The sequence below is a fragment of the Asterias amurensis genome, chromosome 4 (assembly GCF_032118995.1).
Source record: "Asterias amurensis chromosome 4, ASM3211899v1".
Lineage (NCBI taxonomy): Eukaryota > Metazoa > Echinodermata > Asteroidea > Forcipulatida > Asteriidae > Asterias > Asterias amurensis.
The window spans coordinates 27,831,230-27,855,922 of NC_092651.1; the positions used below are offsets into that span (position 1 = coordinate 27,831,230).

The 24,693-nt window shown below is 37.2% G+C and overlaps 2 protein-coding genes across 8 annotated transcripts in view; one reads left to right on the forward strand and one right to left on the reverse strand.

The window, feature by feature from the left end:
• Positions 1 to 38: 38 nt before the first annotated feature.
• On the reverse strand, positions 39 to 23,967 carry LOC139935860 (UPF0462 protein C4orf33 homolog). 3 transcript variants are annotated; one of them, XM_071930471.1, is made up of 7 exons: positions 23,724 to 23,967; positions 22,444 to 22,562; positions 4,785 to 5,000; positions 4,181 to 4,238; positions 3,584 to 3,635; positions 2,229 to 2,419; positions 39 to 1,743 (listed from the first exon to the last, which is right to left on the reverse strand). In XM_071930471.1, the coding sequence occupies exons 2-7, from the start codon at positions 22,466 to 22,468 to the stop codon at positions 1,656 to 1,658; spliced, it is 630 nt and encodes a 209-aa protein (XP_071786572.1). In that variant the 5' UTR covers positions 22,469 to 22,562; positions 23,724 to 23,967; the 3' UTR covers positions 39 to 1,655. The 3 variants fall into 3 exon arrangements, with proteins under 3 accessions (XP_071786572.1, XP_071786575.1, XP_071786574.1); XM_071930474.1 differs by lacking the exon at positions 22,444 to 22,562 and having other exon boundaries at positions 43 to 1,743; positions 23,724 to 23,965; XM_071930473.1 differs by lacking the exons at positions 22,444 to 22,562; positions 23,724 to 23,967 and adding an exon at positions 5,753 to 5,900 and having other exon boundaries at positions 46 to 1,743.
• Positions 6,214 to 24,693, forward strand: part of LOC139935857 (uncharacterized) — a 55,944-nt gene continuing 37,464 nt past the window's right edge. For all 5 annotated transcript variants that reach the window (XM_071930463.1, XM_071930464.1, XM_071930468.1 and 2 more), the window contains exons 1-2: positions 6,214 to 6,346; positions 20,945 to 21,502. In XM_071930463.1, coding sequence (XP_071786564.1) covers positions 21,379 to 21,502 — 124 coding nt within the window. In that variant the 5' untranslated portion in view covers positions 6,214 to 6,346; positions 20,945 to 21,378. The remainder of the gene's footprint in view (positions 6,347 to 20,944; positions 21,503 to 24,693) is intronic.

Consider the following 24,693-nt stretch of genomic DNA (forward strand, 5'->3'; position numbering starts at 1 on the left):
ATGGCATTGAATGGCATTGAATGAATCATTAGATGAGCTTTAAGAAAGTGGTCATCAGGAATTCATCTTGAGACCTAACCTCGCCCTGGAGGCAGAGTTCTTAGATGAGGAGAATGTTTAAGTTCTTCATCTTCTCATTGAATGGCTGCATCAAGGAATTAGTTCTGCAGCTATCACATAGAGGTATTTACAAATTAAAGTTCCATACAAATGAGTATGAAAAGTACACTTATATTATCGAGAACCAGGGAAAAAGCTGGCATACCGGTTAAATGCCTGCTACAATTAAACTGTTCCAATGAACGAGTCGAGGGTACACCATAATTTTGTATAAATGTACATATGTTTTGACATGAGAAGGCTGTATTGAAAAGCCAGGTACACGTGTACACGTATACATGTAAATACTGCACATCTGTTTTATTTGAAAACACTTTTACTCAACGGCTCACCCAGTCAAATCAATTAAATTTGCTGTGTAATACTGGACGGACTACTGGATGGTTTTTTATTTTTGGGAACCTCATTTTTACTGATTTATTTTTAAAAGGGGAGGTAATTGGATAACCTCATGTACTTACCAATGGTTAGATTTTTTATTTCACACAAAAAACAAGGTTTTTTTTACAAACAAAAAATGTACAGTATATCTTTTTATTGTATTATTTTAAAGTTTTATTTCTTATTATAATTTTTTTACAAGGGTTGATAACTAGCTCTGTGTACCAATAATGTACATTTACAATAGACTACCTTGGGAAATTGGAAAAATATTGAGAACATTCTGATGAACTTATCAAATAGATTGAATTTTTATTTTAAAAACTCTTAATTATAAATATCAAACATTATGTAACTGGCAAGAATGCATTATTATAGTCTTTCTTCAAATAACTTGCATGTCTTGTCAGCTTCTCTTGCCACTGAACCTCTGGCAACCTTTATGGAACCTCTTGTAGGCCCATATGGATTTTAATATATAGGTGATTTTATTTCTTCATTCACTTTGTCTGTTTGTCGATTAGCTAATTCACAAATTGTAATGTGCATGCATCAGCTTAGCACTGAAAATATTGCTTAAAGCTGAACACATGACACAAGTGGATTTGCTTAGCAGTATTTTCTGATTAACAGCTAAAATGATAATGACCCAACAAGTTAACATCTGGGCACGTTTCATTGCAGTGTGCGCTTTTTCATTGCAGTGTGCGCTTTTTCATTGCAGTGTGCGCTTTTTCATGGCAGTGTGCGCTTTTTCATGGCAGTGTGCGCTTTTTCATGGCAGTGTGCGCTTTTTCATGGCAGTGTGCGCTTACACCCCCTTACGGCCCATAGATTCTTTCGCTTTACAGGATGCCCACAAGGCACTGGACATCTCTGGTTAATGTCAAAGACCAGTATTCCCACTTGTATCCCATTACATGTATGCATAAAATAACAAAACTGTGAAAATTTGTACTCATCATCACAGATTCAAGAAAATAATGCAAGAAATTAACTCTTTCAAAAACTTCAGAGGGAATCGTTTTGGCACTTTGTATACTATTAACAGCTCTCCATTGCTTGTTACAAAGTAAGTTTTTATGCTGATGTAAGCCTACATTTTGAGTTACTACCAAACTGTCCAGTGCTTTAACGTGCAATAACCAATAATTTTACATGACACTATCCCATATTGTAGTCCTTGTATCATCTGCTATTATATCCTTGAAATCAATATCCTGGAAGTACTGCAAACGGTGGCTGTAAAAAAAATATATAAAACAAAAATATGAATAAGATAGTGTAAATAACCTTTGTTATGTCATTCACCAAACCAATGGCTTTTATTCTCCTCATTCGTGAAAAGAATGGGGTTTAAATTCATTGATGCATTCTTTCTGAAAGCCCCTGTCCCTCTCAATTTGAATGGAAATTGGCCAAGGGGTTACTTTTGTCTCTATGTACTCACCGATGACCACTCTCTTCCCAAGCACCAGATAATAATACTTTATTTGTGATGCACCATTCTAAAATCAGGCACTTCAACAACTCCAACTTAGGTTTCTTGCTTAAAAAATAAATAACAATCCAAAGGATGATTACGATATCACATCACTTTGATATCATACATGTCTTATTGTCTTTATGTTTAATTATGAAGAAGTGCCTGTCTTTAGTATAGGGGCATCACGCTTGTCTTTGTGTATTTTTAAAGGAAACAGCTAAAACTAAAACTATAAACTTACAAGTCCGGGCTAGTGTATTTGTCTTTGGGTACATGATACAAAGCCTCATATGTTCTAATGGTTCCCTTTCCATGGATTGCATAAGCATTAAACTTGTTGACTCCGTGTGGGAAGTACTCCAATGGGATTCTGGCAATTCCTCTCCATGTGTTGGCAGTGATTGTTGAGTGGAAATCAAGAGGTAGTTTGGTCTGTCAAGGAATAAACCAAAACAAAAATAAGTCTCAATTTCCCTTCTGCTTCTGGTTTATTTCATGGTAATTAAAAAGGAAATACTAAAAACTTTCAAGCTAACTTTGAAACCTCCTTTACAAATTGCACACACCACATTTGATTACATCATTGCATAATCGTTGAGGAAGGAATGCATATATGTATATACATGTACTTTGTATCTCAGACAGTAGGCTCTTTGCACCATGCATGACTGAACATGCACAAACTGTTGTACCTTTCTATGATTATGCTAGATAGATGTAATCAAAGTGGCATTGATATAAAACATTTGTACACAGGGAATGCCTTTCAACACATTGCACTAATGCACTGACCTAATCATTTCATAGTATTCACAATTCAATTGTCTTGAAGTGCTAATTACGCACATTGAGTGAGGTCCTTATGTGCATTTCAAATTCCTAATGATCAATTAGTTGACCTAAGAGCTAAAATGGTTATTAATTATTGCTACCTCCATGATTATGTCAATCAATTAAAAACCACAAACAACTGCTTGCAGGGGGATTATCTACATTAAATTCAATTTATCAGCCACTTCAAAATGTGAAAAACCAATCTATTGAAACTCATACAAATTGTAATGTGGACCTTGTACTAAACAATGCTTTATGCAAAAATGGAGAGAATTATAGGCATCTACTGTGTATTATTCCTGGTCACCCGTCCAAATTTAATGGCATGAATAACCTTCGTTTTGTTGAATAATACTTTGTCTGATTTGACTATTAAACCAGCCAGCTGTACACTAGTCCATATCCAGGCTTGCATACAACAACTCTAGGGTCCACTAATGTCTACCCATGTGTACCTTTGCCCAATCATCCGTTGGTTTGCAAGGTCAAACCGACTCTCTCTATTGAAAACAGTTAGCTGAGGCCGAGGCCCATTTGCAGGGTAAAGGCGATGGGGATGGGGATGGGTACGCAGACAACTTATGGTCCTCATCATAGCTTGCCATCAACCAAAAACACCATTCATTTCTTTGTTTTGTTTACAAGATAAAAAACGACATTATCTCTTTGTGAATTGAACAATCCTTAGCCCTTCCTATGATCAGTCAATGTAGTGGCACACTGAGAAGTACATGTACCCGATATAGCAATGTTTAACATTACCTTGTAACAATTTCTGACACCATTCAGAGCAAGGACTAAGTGCTGGCCATGCCTAAAATAAATAAATTAAAAAACACAATGTTGACACACAAGAAATAGAACAAATTACTGGCATGCCATTGTAGATTTTGACAAGCAAGTAGCCTGTAGATGGCAAGCATGGTAGACATTAGCAAGAGTGACATTAGGGCAAGGTGTCATTACAGTTCATGTCTCACATTGGTAGACTCTAACAAAGGGAATTAGTATACAGTTTTGTTTAACTTTTTTTATATCAAGATAAACCACAAAGTAAACTGTTGGTAAGTTTGTAATAATTTTGGATTGAACAAACAAGAATTTACCCAAGCGGGATGTGAACTTGCTACCTCCAGATTAACATGTCGACAGTCTATCCTAACTGAGCTATCAAGTTCTAATGTTGGCGGTCTACTGGCACCCCACACATTGACAACATTTGGTCAGTGCCAACATGAGTGCTAGACAGCCCATGTTCTGATTAGGGGATTTGGAAGCATAGCTCATCTACCTGTAATTGATAAGCAAATAGCAAATGCTGGGGTGAAACATAATCTTCAAGATTGTGTTTGTACTTACGGACAAAGCTCTACCTCAAGGTATCTATCTTTATCTCCAAGGAAGAACGCCTCTACAACTGCATTAGGGTTAAATAAAAGGAAAGACCACACAAAATAAAACCATCATAAAGTCTTGGTTTCAAGGCCCTTGCATTTATTTTATCATAATTTGTTTATGTTTTGTTTTGCATAGATTTTTGCTGTAGGCTGCTGTTTGATTTTACAGTCCAAAAGGTGCACTTTGTGTCAGTGAGTCACTTTTGAATTGCTGACTTTAATGTTTGACCAGGGCCACACATGGTTGGACTTAGCCTTTAGTCAAGAAGCTGCCCGCGGTAGCAGCCTCTAGATTTCACGCACGAAAAAAGACTAGCGCGAGCAGTGGATATCGTGCGTTAGATTTTTGGTGTGGTGCGTGCCATCCAGTGTGCAGCGTGTGCCTTGACTAAAGGCTATGTTGGACCTATAGACTGAACCCAAATATGAGTCCAGATATGGGAAGAAGTCACAATTCAACAAGTGGTAAATCAGGGGTGAAACCCCAGGGTATAGGCCCTCAAGAGTTACACAGGGTTCAACATTCCTCCTTAACATCAGAATGGATTTCAGTTCAATAGTTTTACCTTCATATTCCCAAAGCCCATCATACGTCTGACCGGGCTCTCCTTGTGGTGGACTACCAGGGTCATTAAAGAAGGGCGCTTCTGTCTCTAGGATGACAAACGAGGCATTGTTGGGATCTTTAGAGATGGCTACTGTGATTGGGGCGTGGTCAATGGGAGTGCCGTCCCATTGGTGCTCTATTGAATATTTGTGGGTGTGGCTTTCCATGATTGAATCTGAAACAAAATTTCTTTCTAAAATTATAGTGAAAATTATAGTGAAAATAGGGGGCAAGCAGGGTAAAGACACAATTTAAGGGGCTCTTTAATCATGCATTGGACAATCTATCTATGTCCATCTTGGGGGGAAGGGTTCTGACTGAGGGTGGGGGATTATCGGGGATACCACCCCTGACCCTGTTCAGTAACATTGAACAATCTAACTGGTAACAACACAAATAACATAAATGAACAATTTAATTGATCTTGCCTAATTATTATCAGCATACTTCAAGACAAAAGTACAAAATAATCAAAATGACAAAGGGCACAGAACAGAATATAGATACAATAGAGCCAGCAAATAGAGCCAGGAAAAGAAAAGGGTTTAACTGTGGCCATCAGAGGAACTTTAAATGCTACCAAAAACAGAGATTGTTATTATTTTATTTATATAAAATAAGTGAATGTTTGGGTAATATTTTACATCAGCAGAAAAAGAGGGAATCAATATTTAAAAATTGCACAACACATGGGTTCAAAAACTATCAGTTGGGGTCGTCACACCAACAGCTCCTCAAGAGTCAATGCCTACAAAATAAAAGCAATAAATACGGAGAAATTTTCTGACACACATAAATGAGAGAGATTAGGACACCAACAAATGGCATGTATGCATAAACTCGCTTCAGAACACAAAACCACATAAATACAATAGAAATGACAAAATTAACTTTTATTGGTATTCAATTAAAAAAAGTTCCATTTACCTGTCAAATAACAATCTATACGTGTAACAAAAGCCTACACAGCAACCAACACTACCTGCATCGCTTCTTCAAAAGTGCAATTTAAATCCGCATTGTTTGTATGTTATGGAACGCCCTCTGGTTTATTATGATTTGTAAACCACCTGACATTTCCTGGTTTTGATTGACAATAAGCCAAAAATCCTATCACTAAGAGAAAGGAAGGGTCCATTATTTAAGGGTACCAACTTATCCAGTGTTGTAAAAGTTAGCTCTTCATTACAAGTAGTTTGTTATTTCCTATTTCTTTTTCTTATTTATTACAACAATGTTGCTGACATTTATTTGGATCCGCTCTTTTAGAGTCTTAATTTTATTTCTCTGGACATCTAGCAGTGTTTATTAGAAATCATCCATCCCAATCTTAACACTGTACACACCCCTAAAGTGAAATAGTTTGGTCCGAGTGAACAATAACAGGTGGAATCTTCAAAGATGGCAGCGCTCCTGTGTATGTGGTGAAAAAAGGCGGTACCGGCTGAAATTATTTCCCTTTTCAAGAATTTGTGAGCTGTTCCTTGCAGATTTTGAGAGCAACTACATTCAACATTCAAGGTTGGTAGGTTTTATTTCGATGAAACAAAACAAACGTAGGGAAAGCGACAAATCACGACCCTGACTCTGCTTGACGCACGCCCAATCATTAACTGCACAACTGCCCAAATTCCGGACAATACAATTTTTGTTATTAGGATTTTCCCGCATGAGTATGATAAAAAGTTCAACCTAGGGAAAAGTTTCTGTATCCTGCCACCACTTTTGCATTCGTTATGAAATAAGATGGTATATAATTTACCTAAAAACTAATGAGATATTATTCCTTTTTGTAAAAATTAGATGACAAGCTGAAAAATGGGTTGGTTGACATTCCACTTCACAACTATAATATTACTATGTTCATCCCGATACCAGAGATATAAGGGGAAACAACCAAAAATTCATTCAAGTCAGTAGTAGTCTATTTCCACATGCAGTGCGCAAGTTAGGGCTGATGTATCCGGCAGGATATTTTGCTGACTTAACCAATGGAGATGGAAATAGTGAAAAAGTGGTGGCAGATACAAAAAGTTTTCCTAACCCAGCCTTGCCCTTATCTTTTACACTAATTTAACAAAATATTAAGACAACAGTCTGCAGAGTGGTACGGTCTGCTGAGCCACCTTCATTGAATTTTGACCAGGACCCAATTTCTTGGCCGTCAGACCCAGGAGTTACTGGGACGCTTTACTCCTTTTTTCGAAATTTGGCATAATCGAAAGAAAAGCGCCCAAGTATCTGGGTCTACTTGGCTGTAGTCTACAGTGTTACCGTGTAAGCAAAAAATCGGTACTTATGGCAGCAAGGAATTCCATTCTTTCGTCAAGAGATATCAAGGGTTAGCAGTGAACTTTTGCCTAGGTGTGTACTCCATGATACTACTACTAGCTAAACTAAGCTAAAATTAGTAATATTACTCAGCTCAGCTAGCGCAGAATTTTGCGGCGCTTACACAGTTAGCGTAGAGTGGCGATCATGATGTAGTGCACAATTTGGTGGCAAGCAGAGCCATCCCCACTTGCAATGCCGTGATGGCTGTTTTCAGCGATGCGTTCAAAAGCATGTAGGCAGTGGACATTTGAACTGTTATTAATATTGACATCAATTGTCTCACTTAATTAAGTCAATACTTCAAAGCAGGAAGAGAGCTGTTCCTTGTGATATTATTTTGTTTGTTTGTCATAAAAGATTGTTAAATGCATAATGCATCAGCTGTTCACCTGATTTCCTACTTGTTTTCCCCTGAATTTCACTTCAGTTTTCAGTGCACCCTGAAAATAATGTAAAAAAGTTCCACAAACTTCAAACATTTAGGAACCCCCTATGATTCTTGTAGTCCAGGTGGTGTCAAATTTGCCTGTCTAAATAGTGAAAACTTGGCCGTTTGACTCTGGGCTCTGTTTTGTCAGATTGAAGGATCAGCCTCACCTGAAATTGCCTGGCTAATGGCCATCTTGAAACAGCTTTAACATGATGAGGATGTTTTACTCGCACCTTGTAAAATATTGCACCTTCACGACCCCACAACACGAGCACCCCTATACCACACCTTGGACGAGCAGTAAGCTTTCTAGGTGTTTATGCATCAAACATCAAGCCATGGATATTAATTATTATTAGCAATTAATAATACTAGGCTCAATGTTGGGGAAAATCCACAAGACTTAAAAGAGCTGTTGCTTCAAGCTTTAGTTGCCTTCTGTTAAACCAGAATCTTTTTTTACTTACCGGATTTTTCTGACAAAAAATATCAATTATGTTTTAAACTGCATAGACGCAGTCCAACATAAAACAAACCTTTTTTTTTTTTTTTTTTTAATATTGCTTAAAAGGGAAGGTACAAGTTTGGTAATTGTCAAAGACCAGTCTTCTCACTTGGTGTATACATCCAAACATAAGCATGAGTTGAAACAACAAGCCTGTGAAAATTTGAACTAAATTGGAGTTGCGAGAAAATTATGAGAGAAAAAACACCTTTGTTGAACGAATTTGTGTGCTTTCAGATAGGGATAAAATACTTCTGGCTAGAAGTCTTTAATTATTTTAGTGAGAAATTACCTCTTTCTCAAAATCTACGCTGCTTCAGAGGAAGCCATTTCTCACAATGTTTTATACTATCAACAGCTCTCCAATGCTTGTACCAAGTAAGTTTTTAAGTTAATACTTGTTTTGAGTAATCACCAAACGTGTTTAATTTTTGCCAGCTTCAAATAATAGCTTCAAAGTGAAGATTTGTTTTTTTAACATAAATTGTTTTTAAAGATAGTATACAATGAGGTATTGAAACCACAAAGCCACAGTGCCAGACTTTTCTAGCTGTGTGTCTAGGGGCCTCTGGCCTCTGGCCTGGCCCGAGGTCCCTTGTAAATTATGAGCCACATTCATGATGCTCACAGAATTTAAAACTCTTCCTAACTGAGGATTAATCTAAGGACTTAGGACGAGTTAAGTTCCTTATACCCCGGTCACAAACATGTTCAAAACGTTCAAAATAAGCGTAGTCGGGTCGTAGCCGACAATGAGCTGGGAAAAGTTGTTTTGAGAATTATCTTTGTAGCATCGTGGTGAGATCTCTGTGGTAGTAATAAAATCGCAGCACCGTTGGCAACCTTTTCAAAGTAGAAAACCGCTTGGTCTTCATTAGTCTTGGTGTTTTTGTCAGTAATCGTAGTGGCAGCGAGTCAGAAACACTTTTTACGTAGAAGCAGTAAAGTTGGGCGGAGTCTTCAATTAGCTTGATTTTGACGCCGATCATACCCTGACTTGACCATTTTTTTAAGATCGGGGTGATTGGCATGATCTTCGTAAGGTCGTAGTGCTGTGTGAACTAGGCCTGGGCGAATTATTCAAATATCCGGTTAATGGCGAATAGGTTTTCATATCTGTAACCGCGAATGCCTTTTTTTTCTTAACCGGATATCCGCATAGGGCGCGAATAGCTATTTATAAACCGGATAGTTCTGTAATTACAACCAAGTAACCGGATGTTCTTTTAATATCCGAATATCCGTGGACGTCGGGCGACAACTGATAGGAATGTTTTGTCTGAATCCTTATGAAACTTCTACTAAAACAGCATAAATAAAGTATTTAACTATGCTCACCTCCGTGAAGAGTTAAAACAATGACATTTCTGACGTAATTTGTTCAAAGATTACAAAAGTTTTCCTTCACGTAGAGTCAATCACGACCAAAAGAAAAAGCAAATCGCCATCTTTAAATTAGATCCGGTTATTTTTATGAATGAACCGAGTGACACTGTCCAAAACTAATATCAATCCGCCCATACGATCTCATTCACAAACGAACAGTGCCCTCTAGCGGCAAAAACAAATATTTTTAGGTGTTCGGGCCAACAGCCCGGAACACCTCTTATTTTTGTTCGTTTTTTTTATTTTATTGATACTTCTTCTTCTTCTTCTTCTTCTGTACGTCCCTTGTCCCCCTACAAAAACATCTTTCCAAACATCGTATGAACTTGAAACTTCACACATAGTTAGATATTTATTAGGAGAAGAAACCGTGTGAGTTACGTCATGATGACGTCATCAATTCTTGAGTTATGAATATTCAAAGTTTATTAATTCAAAAAATCATAACTTTTGATCTACATGAGGGATTCTTACAATCGCAACATCATCGGAATCGTTATTGCAAACTCCGTAAACGCCCCACAGACATGACCCCATTTCGATGTTGTCTTCTGGCTCAAAAAAGAGGTTGGAAATTTCAAAATTCACGTCTAAAGAACAGAACGTAAATCCCCATTGGTATGTGCATAAACATTGCACGTAGGCATACACACAACGTGTAGTGTATTAGTGGTGCAACGGAGTCACGCTCCGTTGATCATCCATAGAGCGCGAAAAAGCTGCATGAAGAATAGTCTTCCTTCAAGGCGGTTAAAACATACATGCCCATTACAATCTTTTCTACAGTCGTCAATATTTCCTAAGTTCATATTTCCAAAACTACATAAGCTGTTTTGACAATCTATACATCATATGAAAGGGCTTTACGTACTTTACAGAAATGGATATGTTGGTGAACTTTCGTTGACCTTTTGACCTGTTTAAACCGGAAGTGACTGTGAAATGATTTGAAAGGGCGTTGTTTAATGCCTTTTAGGTTGAAATCATGGAGGAGTAAAGAAATATACATCCTTTGATGCTTTACCATCACAGCATACAAGTCTGGCAAAGGTCTGGTTTAAAACAAATATTTCCGATGACATCACCAAACATCTTTTACTAGAGTAATCAGGTTGTTTTGACAGTTTTTGCAATTTGAATCATTTATTACAAATCTTGAGAACAAAGCGAGGTGTAACTATTTGTTTTTTAATCCAGGCTTTTACTCCCGGAAACCGAACACCTTGAGTTTGTCCACAAACTCTCAATCTCTAGTAAATATATTTTTTTATTTTTTTTATTTTTAATAGCGCCCTCTAGTGGCGAAAAAAACTATTCAAATATCCGGTTAATTTCGGATAGTTGGCCAGCGGTATCCGAATATCAAAGTTTCACTATTCGCCCAGCACTAGTGTGAACCGGGTATTAACCATAGCAAATAGGACACATAGAACTCATCTAGGATGAGTTACTCGCCCTAACTATAGATAGGATTAATCCTAGCGTTTCGTGAAATCATACGTCAAACAGTAAACCAGCATAAATTGAGTCACCATATTATCATGATTGGATTTTGTTAGAACTGAGGGTTCTAGTAAATCACTTAATGAAGGGTTGAGAAGATTGTACAAAGTACAATGTAGGCTATGTAGTTCCAGTGATCAATACCATTACCAAATTCTGACTTGTTCTCCGTGGCTGGCTTTGATCCCTGGTATGCAAGAACAGGGGGCTTTTATGTGGTTCAAACTTTAACATTAATCACCATTAGAACATTTCAAAGGGCACCAAGACAATGACCAGGGGCGTGGAGGTGAGCTCTTTGTAAAGAACAGGGCAAGCAGGATACTCACACTATTTCATCCGGTGATGCTGATTTTAAAAATGATAAATCCATGCAATTGATAAATAATGATTCAAAGTGGAATCAATGAATGACAAGAATGTAAATATGCCCTGATTGCATGCTGTAACTCTCAACTGTCAGTCCTAGTGATATTAGAGTAGCTATTGTCCGGTTGTTGCCATTTTATCATGACACTGCTGGCAGAATTAAACAAGTTGTTTTCATAGTAGATTTATAAAGATAATCACATCCATGGAAGTACACCAAACAGATCCTGTTTTGGGGCATGCAGTGGTAATATTTACAGTAGCCTTTTACACAATAAAATCAGTTAGGCATGTTAAAACAATTTGCCTACTGCTTTGGGATGTTCAGCCATGGCTGTGACTTAAGGGATTAAACCTCACTTTTGAATCCCCAAGGATATGGAAACACATTAAATGTAAGAACATAAAAGTCTACGCTACTACATTCACCAACCATGAGAGAACATAGGCACCTTGATACAGTCCATCAAGTGTTGTATGGATCTCTACCTTCAAAAGGTGTGACTGGAACAGGCAATACTGCCCTCTTGTGACAGATATATGGGTTTTAAATCATTACACCTGTACAATGCAAGACCTGCATTGTGTAACAGTATTGCATTGAAAAATAAAAGTGGCAATATATAAATACTAGAAAACTATTGGCCCCAACCGCCTCATTTAACAGAGCTCTTATTAATGTACAAATACAGTATTTCAAACCGGCTTACATCATTCTGAAGTTCTTCAAAATCAACCGTAGAGCATGTTTTTGGAGTAACTTTTGTTATTTGTGACAGTAGTTATTTTGGAAACTAATTATTGAGCACACTCGATCAAAGTAGTCCATGTCCAGCGGCGTAACTAGACATTTTCATTTGGTGGGGCAAGTGGGGGCAATGATTAAATTTGGGGGGGCCAAAGAAGTGCGAGATTATTATGTTAACTGATATATATAGTTGATACACACCAATGCAGTTCTAAAACAGTCTACATGGTCAGCAGGTAACAAAAGATTACGAAAACAACAAAATCTTAGACAACTTGTCATTTTGTATAAGATAAAACATTTCGACTGTATAAAAGGATTAAATTACCAACTGTGATCACCAATTACCAATTTAGAGCTGTACACAGCATTCTCAAATAGGCTCTGTGGGTGTGTAAATACCCAAAACATAATATTATTAGGCCAAGTAAAAATAGAAAAATAGAAATGTTTAGCGTCCCCGCCCGCTTCCTTTTTACAGGACACCTCCTTTTTTTTTACGGCAGCATTTTATGCAGCCTTAAACGATTTATATATTCGGCCTATAAGAATATACTTTTCTCTGATTTCATATGGGGGGGGGCAAGAGGGGGGGCAAGGGTTCTGAGTGGGGGGGGGCACCGGCCCCCCGCCCCCCCTCTGGTTACGCCACTGTCCATGTCATAGGCTTTGAAGATTTAAACTGAAGCTTTGTGACAATTCATTGAACGAAGGGTGAAGCAATACAACCATAATTTGTATTCTTTTTTCGCTTTCCCATCATGTTTTTATTTTGGCATGACTCGGGTGTTCAATTTGTTTGTGGTTCCTTTTGCAAGTTCACTTGTGCTTTCAGCAATCTCCCAAAGTGGTGGGAATATGTTGGACCTCTTTCTTCTGTGCCAGTCAACGCTATTGCCGCTCAATATACAAGGGTTTTAATTACTCAAAGTTTGTTAGTCTCTGCATTGTGAGATTTGGAATGAATTGTCTTGATAATCTGACAAAATCATTTATCAATATCAAACATTTCATTACGACTACAAAAAAATTGGCAAAGACGGCAATATCAAAATCAAAATTTTACTACAACTTCTATTAACTGATTTTTTATGATTTCCTGTTTGGAATATCTTGCAGTATAGGGTTTTGAAAAAATGGATAATGTAAATATAAAATGCATGCATAATGTGTTTAAAACAAAAAATATATGAGCGAAAAAATCTTATAAAGTATTGAAAGGAATTCCTGGAAAAATCAGGGGAAAAAATTCTTAAGCCAAAAAGTGTTTGAAAGCCTATTGATAAGTAGTTTAGCCGTTGCACTCGATAAATGTGCCTACTTTTTACCAACGTACCCAATATCATGCCTGAAAGAAAGTTGTATTAGACAGTTGACAACGTACATACATGTACGTACTAGATCTTGCCATTTAACGGATGATGGTTTGGTACAAGCCTGTACCACAAACTTTAAATAGAGCTTCCTCTAAGTTCTTCCTAAGCCAACATGTGTACCATGCAAGTGCATCATGCAAATTTGCATTGTGAGATCATTTCAGTGTACCTCAGTTCTGTGTGTTGTTGTTACAGTCAAGAGTTGCATTATGCTTTTATAGGAGAGCTGTTTCAGCAATTCTTATCAGGCAATCTGCTGATATTACAAAAGAAGGTTTTTTTAGGAAATGTCAGAAGTCATGACGCTGCTGCATCAATCGAGACTGTGTCCCTGCCTCTAATTTCAGATTAACGCTTCATCTGCTTCCTGTGATTCATGGGTTAAAGACTTCATATGAAGTGGGAACTAGTACCCCCTCTGCTTATAAGAATTAGTTATCTTACGTTGTAACCCCTGTATTGTCTAGCCATTCAATTCCAATCACATGATTTTGAATAGTAATGTTAGGCTGGAATTACAGATTCATGTTGTAGGTACATGATGTACTATCACAACTTATAACCAGAAAGTTAAATGTGCACAGTTGTTCCACCATAGACAAACTGTTTCCACAGTTCAATGGTCAAGTGACGCTTTGGCAACTGTGCATTTTTATGACGTTTTTTATTTCTCACCAGACACAGTGTGGTTGATTTTTAAAAATATAGGGTCGAAACAGACATCTTGTTTATTTGACTTAGTGCATTAAATGGGAACATTAGAAAATGAAGTTCAGATCATGACTTTTTGAATGAGTGGATGTTATGTCAAATGTTGCAGCCATTTTGCAGCCACTGTGGGCATTTTGCAGTCGCTCCATGTTCGACAAAAACAATTGTTGTTGATACGTTCATGTTTGTAGGTATACCGTACTGGTGACCATTTCAGTTTAAAACTGCATGTAGAACAATTGTCATGGACAATTTGTCCTGCTTTTCAACTTTTACATGACAATCTGTGTTTTTAGACTTGTCTCATTCACACATTACAGCAACTGGAAACTATTTAAGGCCTGCTTCCCAAAGTGTATGAAAATCTGTGAGAATTGCATCTCAGTCTATTTAAAAAAAGTTATGAGGGTGTACAATCACATGACTTGATTTTAGGTTGAGCTTAGAATCTTTTGTAGTAATCCTTTAATTGATAGATAAATGTGATTTCCTCTGTCAATCACACCACAAATACAAAAAGGGTAAGCAGTCAATTACAAAAAAAGGATTCACTCTTCAAATACCTAGAAGAGATACTATAAATGTGTTTACTTATCCTGCATTCATATTGGTTTAAAATGAATTGTGCTTGAAATTCACAACAAATTCTGTCAAACTGTTGTTTGAAAGCTGCTCCTTAAGTTTTCATTGGTTAGTCATCCTAGAGTTTCCTGTTGTAAGTGACGTGTGCAGTAACCCTTTCCATTATGGCTAAATTTCACTAGGCTAAGCTGTCCAACCCCTTCCATCAACCAATGTTTCTGTTCCAATGTATCTGATACAGAGATTGTGCTTTAGTCCGAAGCCCAGCTGTCACTTTGTGAAATCCTATTAAAGCGACACCTGGGAGTGTGCATTTAGTTCAATGTAGTGTGGAACACAACAAGCATTTTATTTACTTTGCTTTCCATTACGAGGCGTGTCTAACCAGACAATAGGGACTTTTTAAGTTGCAACTTTTATTTATGTGGGACGTTTAAGACCTCTGTGATCTTGGGAATTGCTACAAGATGATGCGTAGAAGGTTATCATCATGTTTCCGTGCTGAGAAATCCCGGAATAGAGGTAAGGAAGGGCAGGATGTGTACAAGAAGCATGTGGGGATTACGCAACATGAATCAATGTGAGACCTCTTTGTGATTCATGTAGCCATTTCTACTCATTTACGTACATCATATGTGAACATGACTGTATGTGCAAGGAGGGTACATGTATACACTAATGCATTGATTCCTCCTGAAATAGTGCGAGATGTGCCATCACGGTGCAATAAACTGCTACATTAATATAAGGCTTAGTGTTTAGACCTTTGGTTCAATTAACAATTAAGTAATTTTGTTTAAATAATGTACATTTCAGGTAATCATACACTGTTAATTTCCTGGTGTTCTGTCGCTGATTATAGAATTTTTCTATGGTTACCTCCTAAGATCAGTAGGCTACATGATCTGTATACAGGCCTAGAGTTACACGGAATCCATGGTATAGTCTATGTTGTTCTGGCCTTCCCTCTTGCCCCTTCAGAAGTTTCCGATCAATAGCCTCAAAGTAAAGTAAAGTGCCCGTAACAAATGAAAAAGGTCTTAACCTGTCAACATGCTCTAGTATGAAATTCAGAACATGATATATATCTTGAAACAAATGTTTTTGAGCTTCCCATTCTTGGTTCAAGCTCAGTAACAATACATTAACAATCTAAGTGACAGAAAGTGTTAGTGGATATGTACATAATATGTATGATTTTAAATGATTTTTAAATTGTCCCATGATCTTCGTAGTCTACAATGTATTAATAAGGTTTAACTTGGGACCATACTCTAGAATACAGTTGTCATAGCATGAAAGGCATGGATGGGCTGGCCCAACTGAGGTATTATCAAGGGCCAATTATTGTATCATCAAGGTTATTTTTGAAGTCTCTTTCAACTTTAAAGCGGACAGGGTAAATGAAAAGAACTTGTGATACTAAACGCTTATTATGTTTTACTTGACCTTTTCCTGTTTGAGGGTAGTCAGGACTTTACATTTTTTTTTTCTTTGCATAAAATATTGACTGTTCTTGTATGATTTCACTTCTCTTTTTATTTCTTGTTTTGTATGATCTTTTGATTTATTTGTTAAGGATTGTTGTACAAATCACATGACCATAAAAAGGCTCTTAGGAGGTGTGGGCTTTTGTAAGAGAGAACCAAAATGATGGGATCTAAGAACAAAGATAAAGGAAAACTCACATGCCAATGTAAACAATAAATGTGTCATGTTGCTTTTCAGCAGGGGATGCTAAACATTCGAAATACATATTTATTTATTAAGTTTTGTTATTTTCTTTGCATAAGTTCTTCACCAAAGTAAAATAATATTGGGTTCTTCAACCCCACCCAAATTATTTGAAAATGTATTCAGTCAGTTTCATGTGATGTTTAGTACTTGATCAAATAAATTAAGCCATACATTATTGGTTAGGGGATAATAAAAACAGATTGGTGGCAGATTTTCTTTCTGGAATGTAGTATTATTGATTTGGTTATGTCAGATGATTGGTATTTTTCATCAAAGGGTTTTTGTGTTGGATGCTTAGTTTCATGGAGTGGATTATTGGCTGTATTGATTTTTGTTTGTGTTTAGGATGAGGGTGGGGATGATTCTATGGAATGCATAATACTGGGCAATGAGACACAATTTATTTACAAGGTATTTTGTCTCACCACAATTTTGTGAAGCTGGGGACATTTCTGGACCCAAATTTTACAAGTATGGCGAAAACACGCTGACCTAAAGTGAGGGCCTCTGAATGTTTGTTACTTGGTATTTATTTTATTAATTTTTTTTAGTTTTACCGTGCAATCTTGAACATTTTAAATGGTTATATTTTATGATTTTTATGAATGTAGGATTTATTAGCAAAATATTTCCTTCTGTTTTATAAGCTTGGGCGATATCACGATATTATCGAATATCGCGATATTAATTTGGACACGATTTCGATATCGGATGGATTTGGTTTTAATCGAAATATCAATATATCGCGATATATCGCGATAATCGCGATATATCGATTAAATATCGCGATGTATTTGCTAGCTGATACCCCATAGGTTTGGAGTCAAACCAGAAGAATAGGTCATTAGAACACCTCTCTTATACTAGGACTGTCTCTTCTACAACTTTCACTTGGAGTTTTAAGACTGATATGTCAAATTTCATTAATCGCGATTATATCGAATATCGCGATATATTGTCGGCGATATATCATGAATAAAATAAATCAATATCGCCCAAGCTTACTGTTTTATTGTTGTGTGTAATGGCCTACTAGGCCTGAAATACATACTAGCTTTTGCATTGATAGAACTTTGCAAAACGTTCACTTGTGAATTTTTTTGGAAGCCATTCCTTTCCAGTTGATTTAGCATTCTTTCTTGTTTTTCGAAAAAGTTCACATGTCTTTTCTGTGTTGAGTTTCAGTAATTTTGTTGGTTGTTGTTTAACCCTTACACCATGTTTACCTTGTACACACACTGTTATTTAAGACTTGCAGTGTTTTGTTCACTTCAAAACACTGTTCAAATTTAGGTAGGCCACTTTGTTTTGTTTGGTTTTGCAATACTACAATGTTGCTTTTCTGTGTTTCTATTTCATAAAACTTGAACTGCAAGTAATTAGTGAAGGAGTTTTCATTTCTTCTCATTCATTCATGCAGTAAATTCCATTTTGATTTGTCCAGTACATGAGATAGAATGAACCAATCTCAAGAGACATAACTTTACACAGTTGTACGTAATTCAACTTACACGTAAGGATTTTCCTTCAGGAAGCAGCTAGCTAGTCATCAGCTCTTATGTACTGGGGATGTCTAGACTAGCATAAATGGCATAGTATTGTCTAGCGATGATTATGGGTTTACGACCATACCAACCATAAATCAATGATACAGTTACATCGTTAACCAATGGAATGGAGCAGAAAATGGTCAAAAACTGGATTTGGAATCGTTCAAGAAATCAACAGAAAATGCTGACATCGAAGACACACAAAGTGGATTGGTTTAGTGAGTAGTGACCGTTTGCTATCATATTTGACTACTTTTCAATTTAGTCTGCCATTTTGGGAGCCTGCTTCTAGTTCTATTATGTAATAATTGTGACCATGTAAATGTGCAAGCATTGCCTAAAGTGCACATTCTTCAGGGTAACACTGATGGAGAGTGCAGGCCTTTTTTGTATCAAAGATAAAAATGGTTTTTACCCTTCTGTAAAGCATAACAATTATCAATTAAACCTCCAGCTATTCATTAAATCAACAAAATGTTAATTAACATCCCTATTAAATCATTGCAGGACTAAACTACTAAGGATTCAATCTGCCTCTTGCCTCTAGCCCTTGGCAAGCTCGATGGTCTAGTAGTAAGACGGCTGCTCTAGCGGTGCAAAGATTGTGGGTTCGAATCCAACCAAGTCGGTGAATAGCCTGTAAATTTTTCACAGAATTTGAGAAAGTACTGAATAATACAGTGCTTATAATTACACATCGATGTAAGAGTAAAAACAAAGTTATAATCTAAGATGAATACAAATTATTGAAGTCAAGACTATTTGAGGCTCAACTAGTCGAGGAGTAAATTTCACTGGTCCCCCAGGCTTAAATAGCCACAATTGAAGCTACCAATTCCAATCTATAGTCAAGGGATTGAAGGGTCCATTATCTCAAACATTTTTGCTTTATACTCATTATTGCTTCCATCTTTTCCAATGATAGAATAATTATCAAATGAATGAATTCTCCTTTGTCATGGATTGGAGGCAATTACCTTCTTCAATTCTCAATAGACAATAACGTGTCCATTATATGCCCAATTTGGTTGCATATGTTTGCATAATTTAGGTCAGTTCAAAAGCCTGTAAATTGTAACCTTGAGGACTTAATTAATTGTCATGGTAAACTCTAGTTGTTGCCACAACTAGACACAAACACATGATTATCCATTGCCTAGCAGCATGATTGCGCCAATGATTTGGGTATGCATTTGATGGGAGACCATTCCTTGTCAAACATTTATTGGGATGTTTTGATGACTCATCATCTACTAGTTTATGAATTTGTAAATATGGACAATCAGTAACAGTGCTCAGTAAACATCGGATACCTAATTTACATATTGATTAGACTACTGTTGCATAATTTTACCCGCACTAAATACTTAGAAAATGATGTTGCATTTATTTTTATTTTTTTCTAGCAACCAGTAGAAGTCTGTCTTTTTGAGCTAAGTTGACTGAAATCAACCTGTGAATACTTATTGCACAAATGTTTACACTCGTTCGAATGGCTTATGCGGTTCAGTTAACAAATGTGCAGTTCATAATCATTTAAGGTGTTGAACAGTCATTGGTCTCAACAATTTGGTCAGTTCTTACACGAGACACCATTGATTGGCTCGTCAATTAAGATGATTACATGTAGGTAAACACCATTGACTGTAAGATGCTAGCAGAGCTTTCCTTGTTCTGGTATACAGCTCGACTAAATGTAGTGTGTCTAGAACAAAGTTCCTTTACTTTCTGGAATGGGAAACCATTAGTTGTATCAAACCATCGCTAAAGGCCCCCCCCCCCCCCCAGTCCAAATATGTTTTTTCTTTATGTAATAGATTCCATTAAAGTTTAGGGAAGATGAGACCCAAAATGGGATCTTTGTAACTTTTTATCCCATGTCATTGTCAGTGTGCCGTGTCATAAGTTATTCAAAAGGGACATTTGTCAAACTCGGGAGTATCTAATTGTAACTTTTGACCCCATGTCAGTGTGCCGTGTCATAAGTTATTGACACGTGACATTTTCCAAACTTGCCAATAACATGTTTAGGTTTGTCCCCACTTGGTTAACCCTAATAGGAAGTGACTTTAATCAGAACAGGTGTGTGTCACTCCTGGAAATCATTTAATGTACATTGTTAAGCAATCACCTGGGTGTAACTATCAAAGATGAATGATACACAAACATGATTTGGCTCCTGTGTGTAATACTATCATGTTTGGATTGGGCTGAGCTCCCATCTACCGAACCCTGAGATAGTAAGTCAAGACTCAGATAGTAAGTCAAGAACTGAAGGTTCCATGAGGCTAGGAAGTATGCACTGAGTAACAACCGTGTAAATAAAATCTTGGTTCTTACATGTAGATAAACAGGAGTGCGTTTTGGTAACCCCGAACAAAGCCCAACGACTCAACAGCATCTGAACAATAACGTCACCGCGCTCAGCCGAACACGCGAAAATGCTCAATCTATGACCAATGTTTCTGGTTGGGGTCGCCAAAACGCACCTCTGGGGTTGAGATACTCTTCCAACCATCTGCTCTGGAGGAAGGTCAAATCAGATTGATGATTCGGTCTGAAAGTTTCTTTGTTTGCTGGTTCTTTTCCGGTCAGCCGTCCCAGAGTTAGCGCTAACTTCCTCTAGGGATTCAATGACTGACTTGTCATAGTGTACAGTAGCTACTGTACACTGTATTCATGTTGCTGGATGTTAACTTAAGATTTTATCTCGTTGAAAGATGACTCTCTGAAAATGAAAGTATTTGAGTTTGACGCAATCGGAAAAACTGTTTTTATGTTGTCTTATCATGTCCTGGGTTGTTTGACCCAGACAAAGAAAACACTTGCCTGAAAGTGAAAAAGTGAAATTCTTTTTCAATGTTTTTCTTCTTTTTTTGTATTGGCAGGATTAAAAGGTTCAGCAGTAAAGGATGATACGTACATACGGGTCCATTCTACTAATGTTCAACAGGATCCTGTGATCAACAAGAAAAAGCCACTACCGCCAGCGCCACAAGTGAATCACAGTACGCCAACCCAACCAGCTGTCAACCGAGACAAAGACATCGTCGTCGCCAAGAAAGCACAAGTAGAAAGCATCCCATTAGTCAGTTCATCTCAGGAGGTCCAGGAAGATGACACTTGTAAAGTAGAGATACGAGAGAAGTCTAACTCATTCTTAGACGAGGCAACGGATGAGATTGAACCGGAATGGACTATTCTCGATGCGGATGAATTTACCCCAGAGTACCCAGAGTTGGTGAGACTGCGAGACCACGATCAAGACGATAACGATTGGCCGAGACCAAACGCATCAGGCTCTTGGGAATTGTTATACAACATGGCTGCTGCTGAAGTGACCCAGCCAGAGGTTGCAGGAGATGTGACAGTTGATGGCCAAGGTCCCCAGGAGATGGACCCACAGGATGGATTAAGAGACAGTGAAGAAGATGAACTAGATGCAGGTAATTTACATTATTTACAAGTTGGTAAGACTCTCCAGTTGCAAAGGTCATGGGTTTGAATCCCACCCGAGTAATATCCCTTTAATTCTTTTTCACAGAACTCGGGGAAAGTATTGAGTTTACAGTGCCAACACACATCCGTGTATGGTAAAACCAACTCTATATCCCTGAAGCAAATTTAACAAAGATACCTATTTACTCATAGGTAGTGCTGTGCGGATAGTGAAATTTTGGTATTCGTTTACCGCTGGCCAACTATCTGAAATTAATTGGATATTCAAATAGTTTTTTCCTGCCGCTATAGGGCGCTATTTTTGAAAAAAAAAAAATAATATTAGTTTTAGACAGTGTCACTCGGTTCATTCATAAAAATAACCTTATCTAATTTAAAGATGGCGATTTGCTTTTTCTTTCGATAATGATTGAAGGAAAACTTTCGTAATTTTGAACAAATTATGTCAGAAATGTCATTGTTTTAAGTCTTAACGGAGGTGAGCATAGTTAAACACTTCATTTATGCTGTTTTATGCTGTCTTAATAAGTTTCATAAGGATTTAGACAAAACATTCCTATCACTATCAGTTGTCGCCCGATGTCCGCAGATAGTAGGATTATCTGGTTACTTGGTTGTAATTACATGACTATCAGGTTTATAAATAGGTATTCGTGCCCCTTGCGGATATCCGGTTAAGAAAAATTAGGCATTCGCGGTTACGGATAGGAAAACCTATTCGCCATTAACCGGATATTCAAATTATTCGCCCAGGCCTACTCATAGGTCAGGTTGTGGTTGCCCACACCCAGAAAAAAGATTTCGCTTTGCAGTATTTGGTAATTGTTACATTGGGAATTTGATTTGCACCAGTGATATCAACCATAATGTAAAAACTGGCGTGATAGTTAGAACTAAAATTGTAGAGATGAGTTTTATGGAAACTGACCTTCATTAATTGAAATTGACGTCATAGTCTGAAGGTCTTTGAAAATGAGCTACATTGTCCTTGAGTTTGCTGAGGAGGTCTAGCTGTTTCAAACACTCCTCGCTTGAGGCAGAACTTCTCTGAATAAATTAGATAAAGTCTTTCAATGGAGCTGATAAGACCTTTAGCTCCAGGATTCCAGTTCAGGATTCCGTACTCCAAAATGTGTCTTACATGCGCTAAATATAGAATATTTTAAGAGTTAAAGATTCATGGACATTGTGAGGCTGATCATTCCTAGAATGCAGTTAGCTTTGCAGAACATTTTGTTGATGTGTCACTTCCAGCTCAAACTTTTGGTCATCAACACAAAGTAAACTGTGGTTACCAAGGATGTAATAAAAATGGGCAACATTATAATATTTGTGGGCAGAACAAACTTTACGTACCATCCGAAGGACGAAGCAATGGTTAAGTGTCTTGCTCAAGGACACAAGTGTCATGGCTGGGGATTTGAAACCACACTCTGCTGTCAGAAACACCAGAGTTTGAATTCGGTGCTCTTAACCGCTCGGCCAAGACACTTCCATTAGGAACTTGCATTCAGCTTTTCTCCACGAAAAGGTTAATAATTGATATCAGCTTTTAAAATATTTGTTTATCAAAGAAGGTCTTCATAGAATTAAACGTTTCTTTATAATAAGAAATGCTTTTGAACTCTGAAATGAGACTGAGTGGTAAAGTTTGGTAAGTTTGGTAAAGTTGCACACATTGTACATAAATGCTAGCCTTGAAACCAGCGTGCAGCTAGGCATGAGTGTGATGCAATGGCTTACCAACTGGACTCCATCAGAAAACTACAATGTCAATATTCAGAATTAGAACCTACCTGTACATTGTACCTTTGACATTACGCCTCTCTTAATATTTAAGCATAAGTATGTCCTTAAACCAAAATGAGGCCATAGGCGCATCTACTGCAAGTGGTAGCGGACGTGCGCCTATGGCTTCATTTTTATATGACGTCATGCTTTTTTTTTTAAAGGCGATGCAATGCCCTTTGGTAATTGAAATTATACGACTGTGCTTAAATAAAAACTCAAAGCGCTCAAGACTGATCTTAAAAAGTGCTACTTTAAATAATGGATCATCAATCTTTAAATAATGCTAAGCAACCTGTTATGTCATCACAAATCACCATGCCAACAAAATAACAACACCTCTGCGAATTGTGTGTTGTATGTAGATGAGACCTAGTACTTTGCTACATGTGATGAATTGAAAGTCAGAATTAAACTTACTTTGTAGGGTTGGAATCTTGTAATCTGTACGTTTCTTGACGACTGTCCCTTCCTAGCCATTTTGTCTGCTCATCTCAATTATCTTTAATGGAGCTAAACAGTTTTATCTCATCTCAAATCCCTACATGTACTTTTACATTCGATGTGGACTAACAGGAGCTAGTAATACATCAGGCCATAGAGCAAGTTGAATGTGTTGTGCTGCACCATCCCTCCATGGCTGCACTCAGTATTGACTTAAAGCTCAGTCAGTTTTTGTTTGATTGGAAGGTTTGGCTTAATCCCGTTTATTGAAAAGAAAGACAAAGTTTGTCCCAGATTTAGCGCCTTACTGTTGCCCATACAACTGTTACTATGTACCTATGCAAATTGTTGTTTTATTATCATCAACATTTATGGCTGTAACTGTATTCAGGCTGCTATACATGCTTGCATAGTTACCACAAAACAATTACAAAGTTCTGTTTACCAAAAACTGTTCAGTACAGTTTCTGTTTAATTTATAAACATTAACCAAATCATAGACACGGTGGAGGTTTTTTTTGTCTAATAGTGACATAGAAGTTTCCTTTCCTTGTCTACCTATCTCTGTCTTGTTTTTTGGGGTGTGGGTGTGTACACAAATAAAACAAAGTTTCAGATCAGATGTAGAGTTTACGTTGGACTTTTACCTACATGATACTGCTTCTTTATAGAGGGTTAAAACGCATCTTTTGCGGGACTCAAAATCAGGGAGAATGTTGAATTAAGTCAATGTTTTTAATTTGTGTTTTATGGCTCTGCTTTGCAACCAAATTAATTTAACGTGTGTAAAATGAAATGTTCTTTATTTATATGGCACTTTGGTTTATTATTGTTTTTTGTTTTTTGTTTTTTTTTTTTTGGGGGGGTGGTTCATTATGTACGTTATGTACATTATGTACATTGTACTTTAACAATCTTCAAGAGGGAGGGGGCAGCAAAACAAACA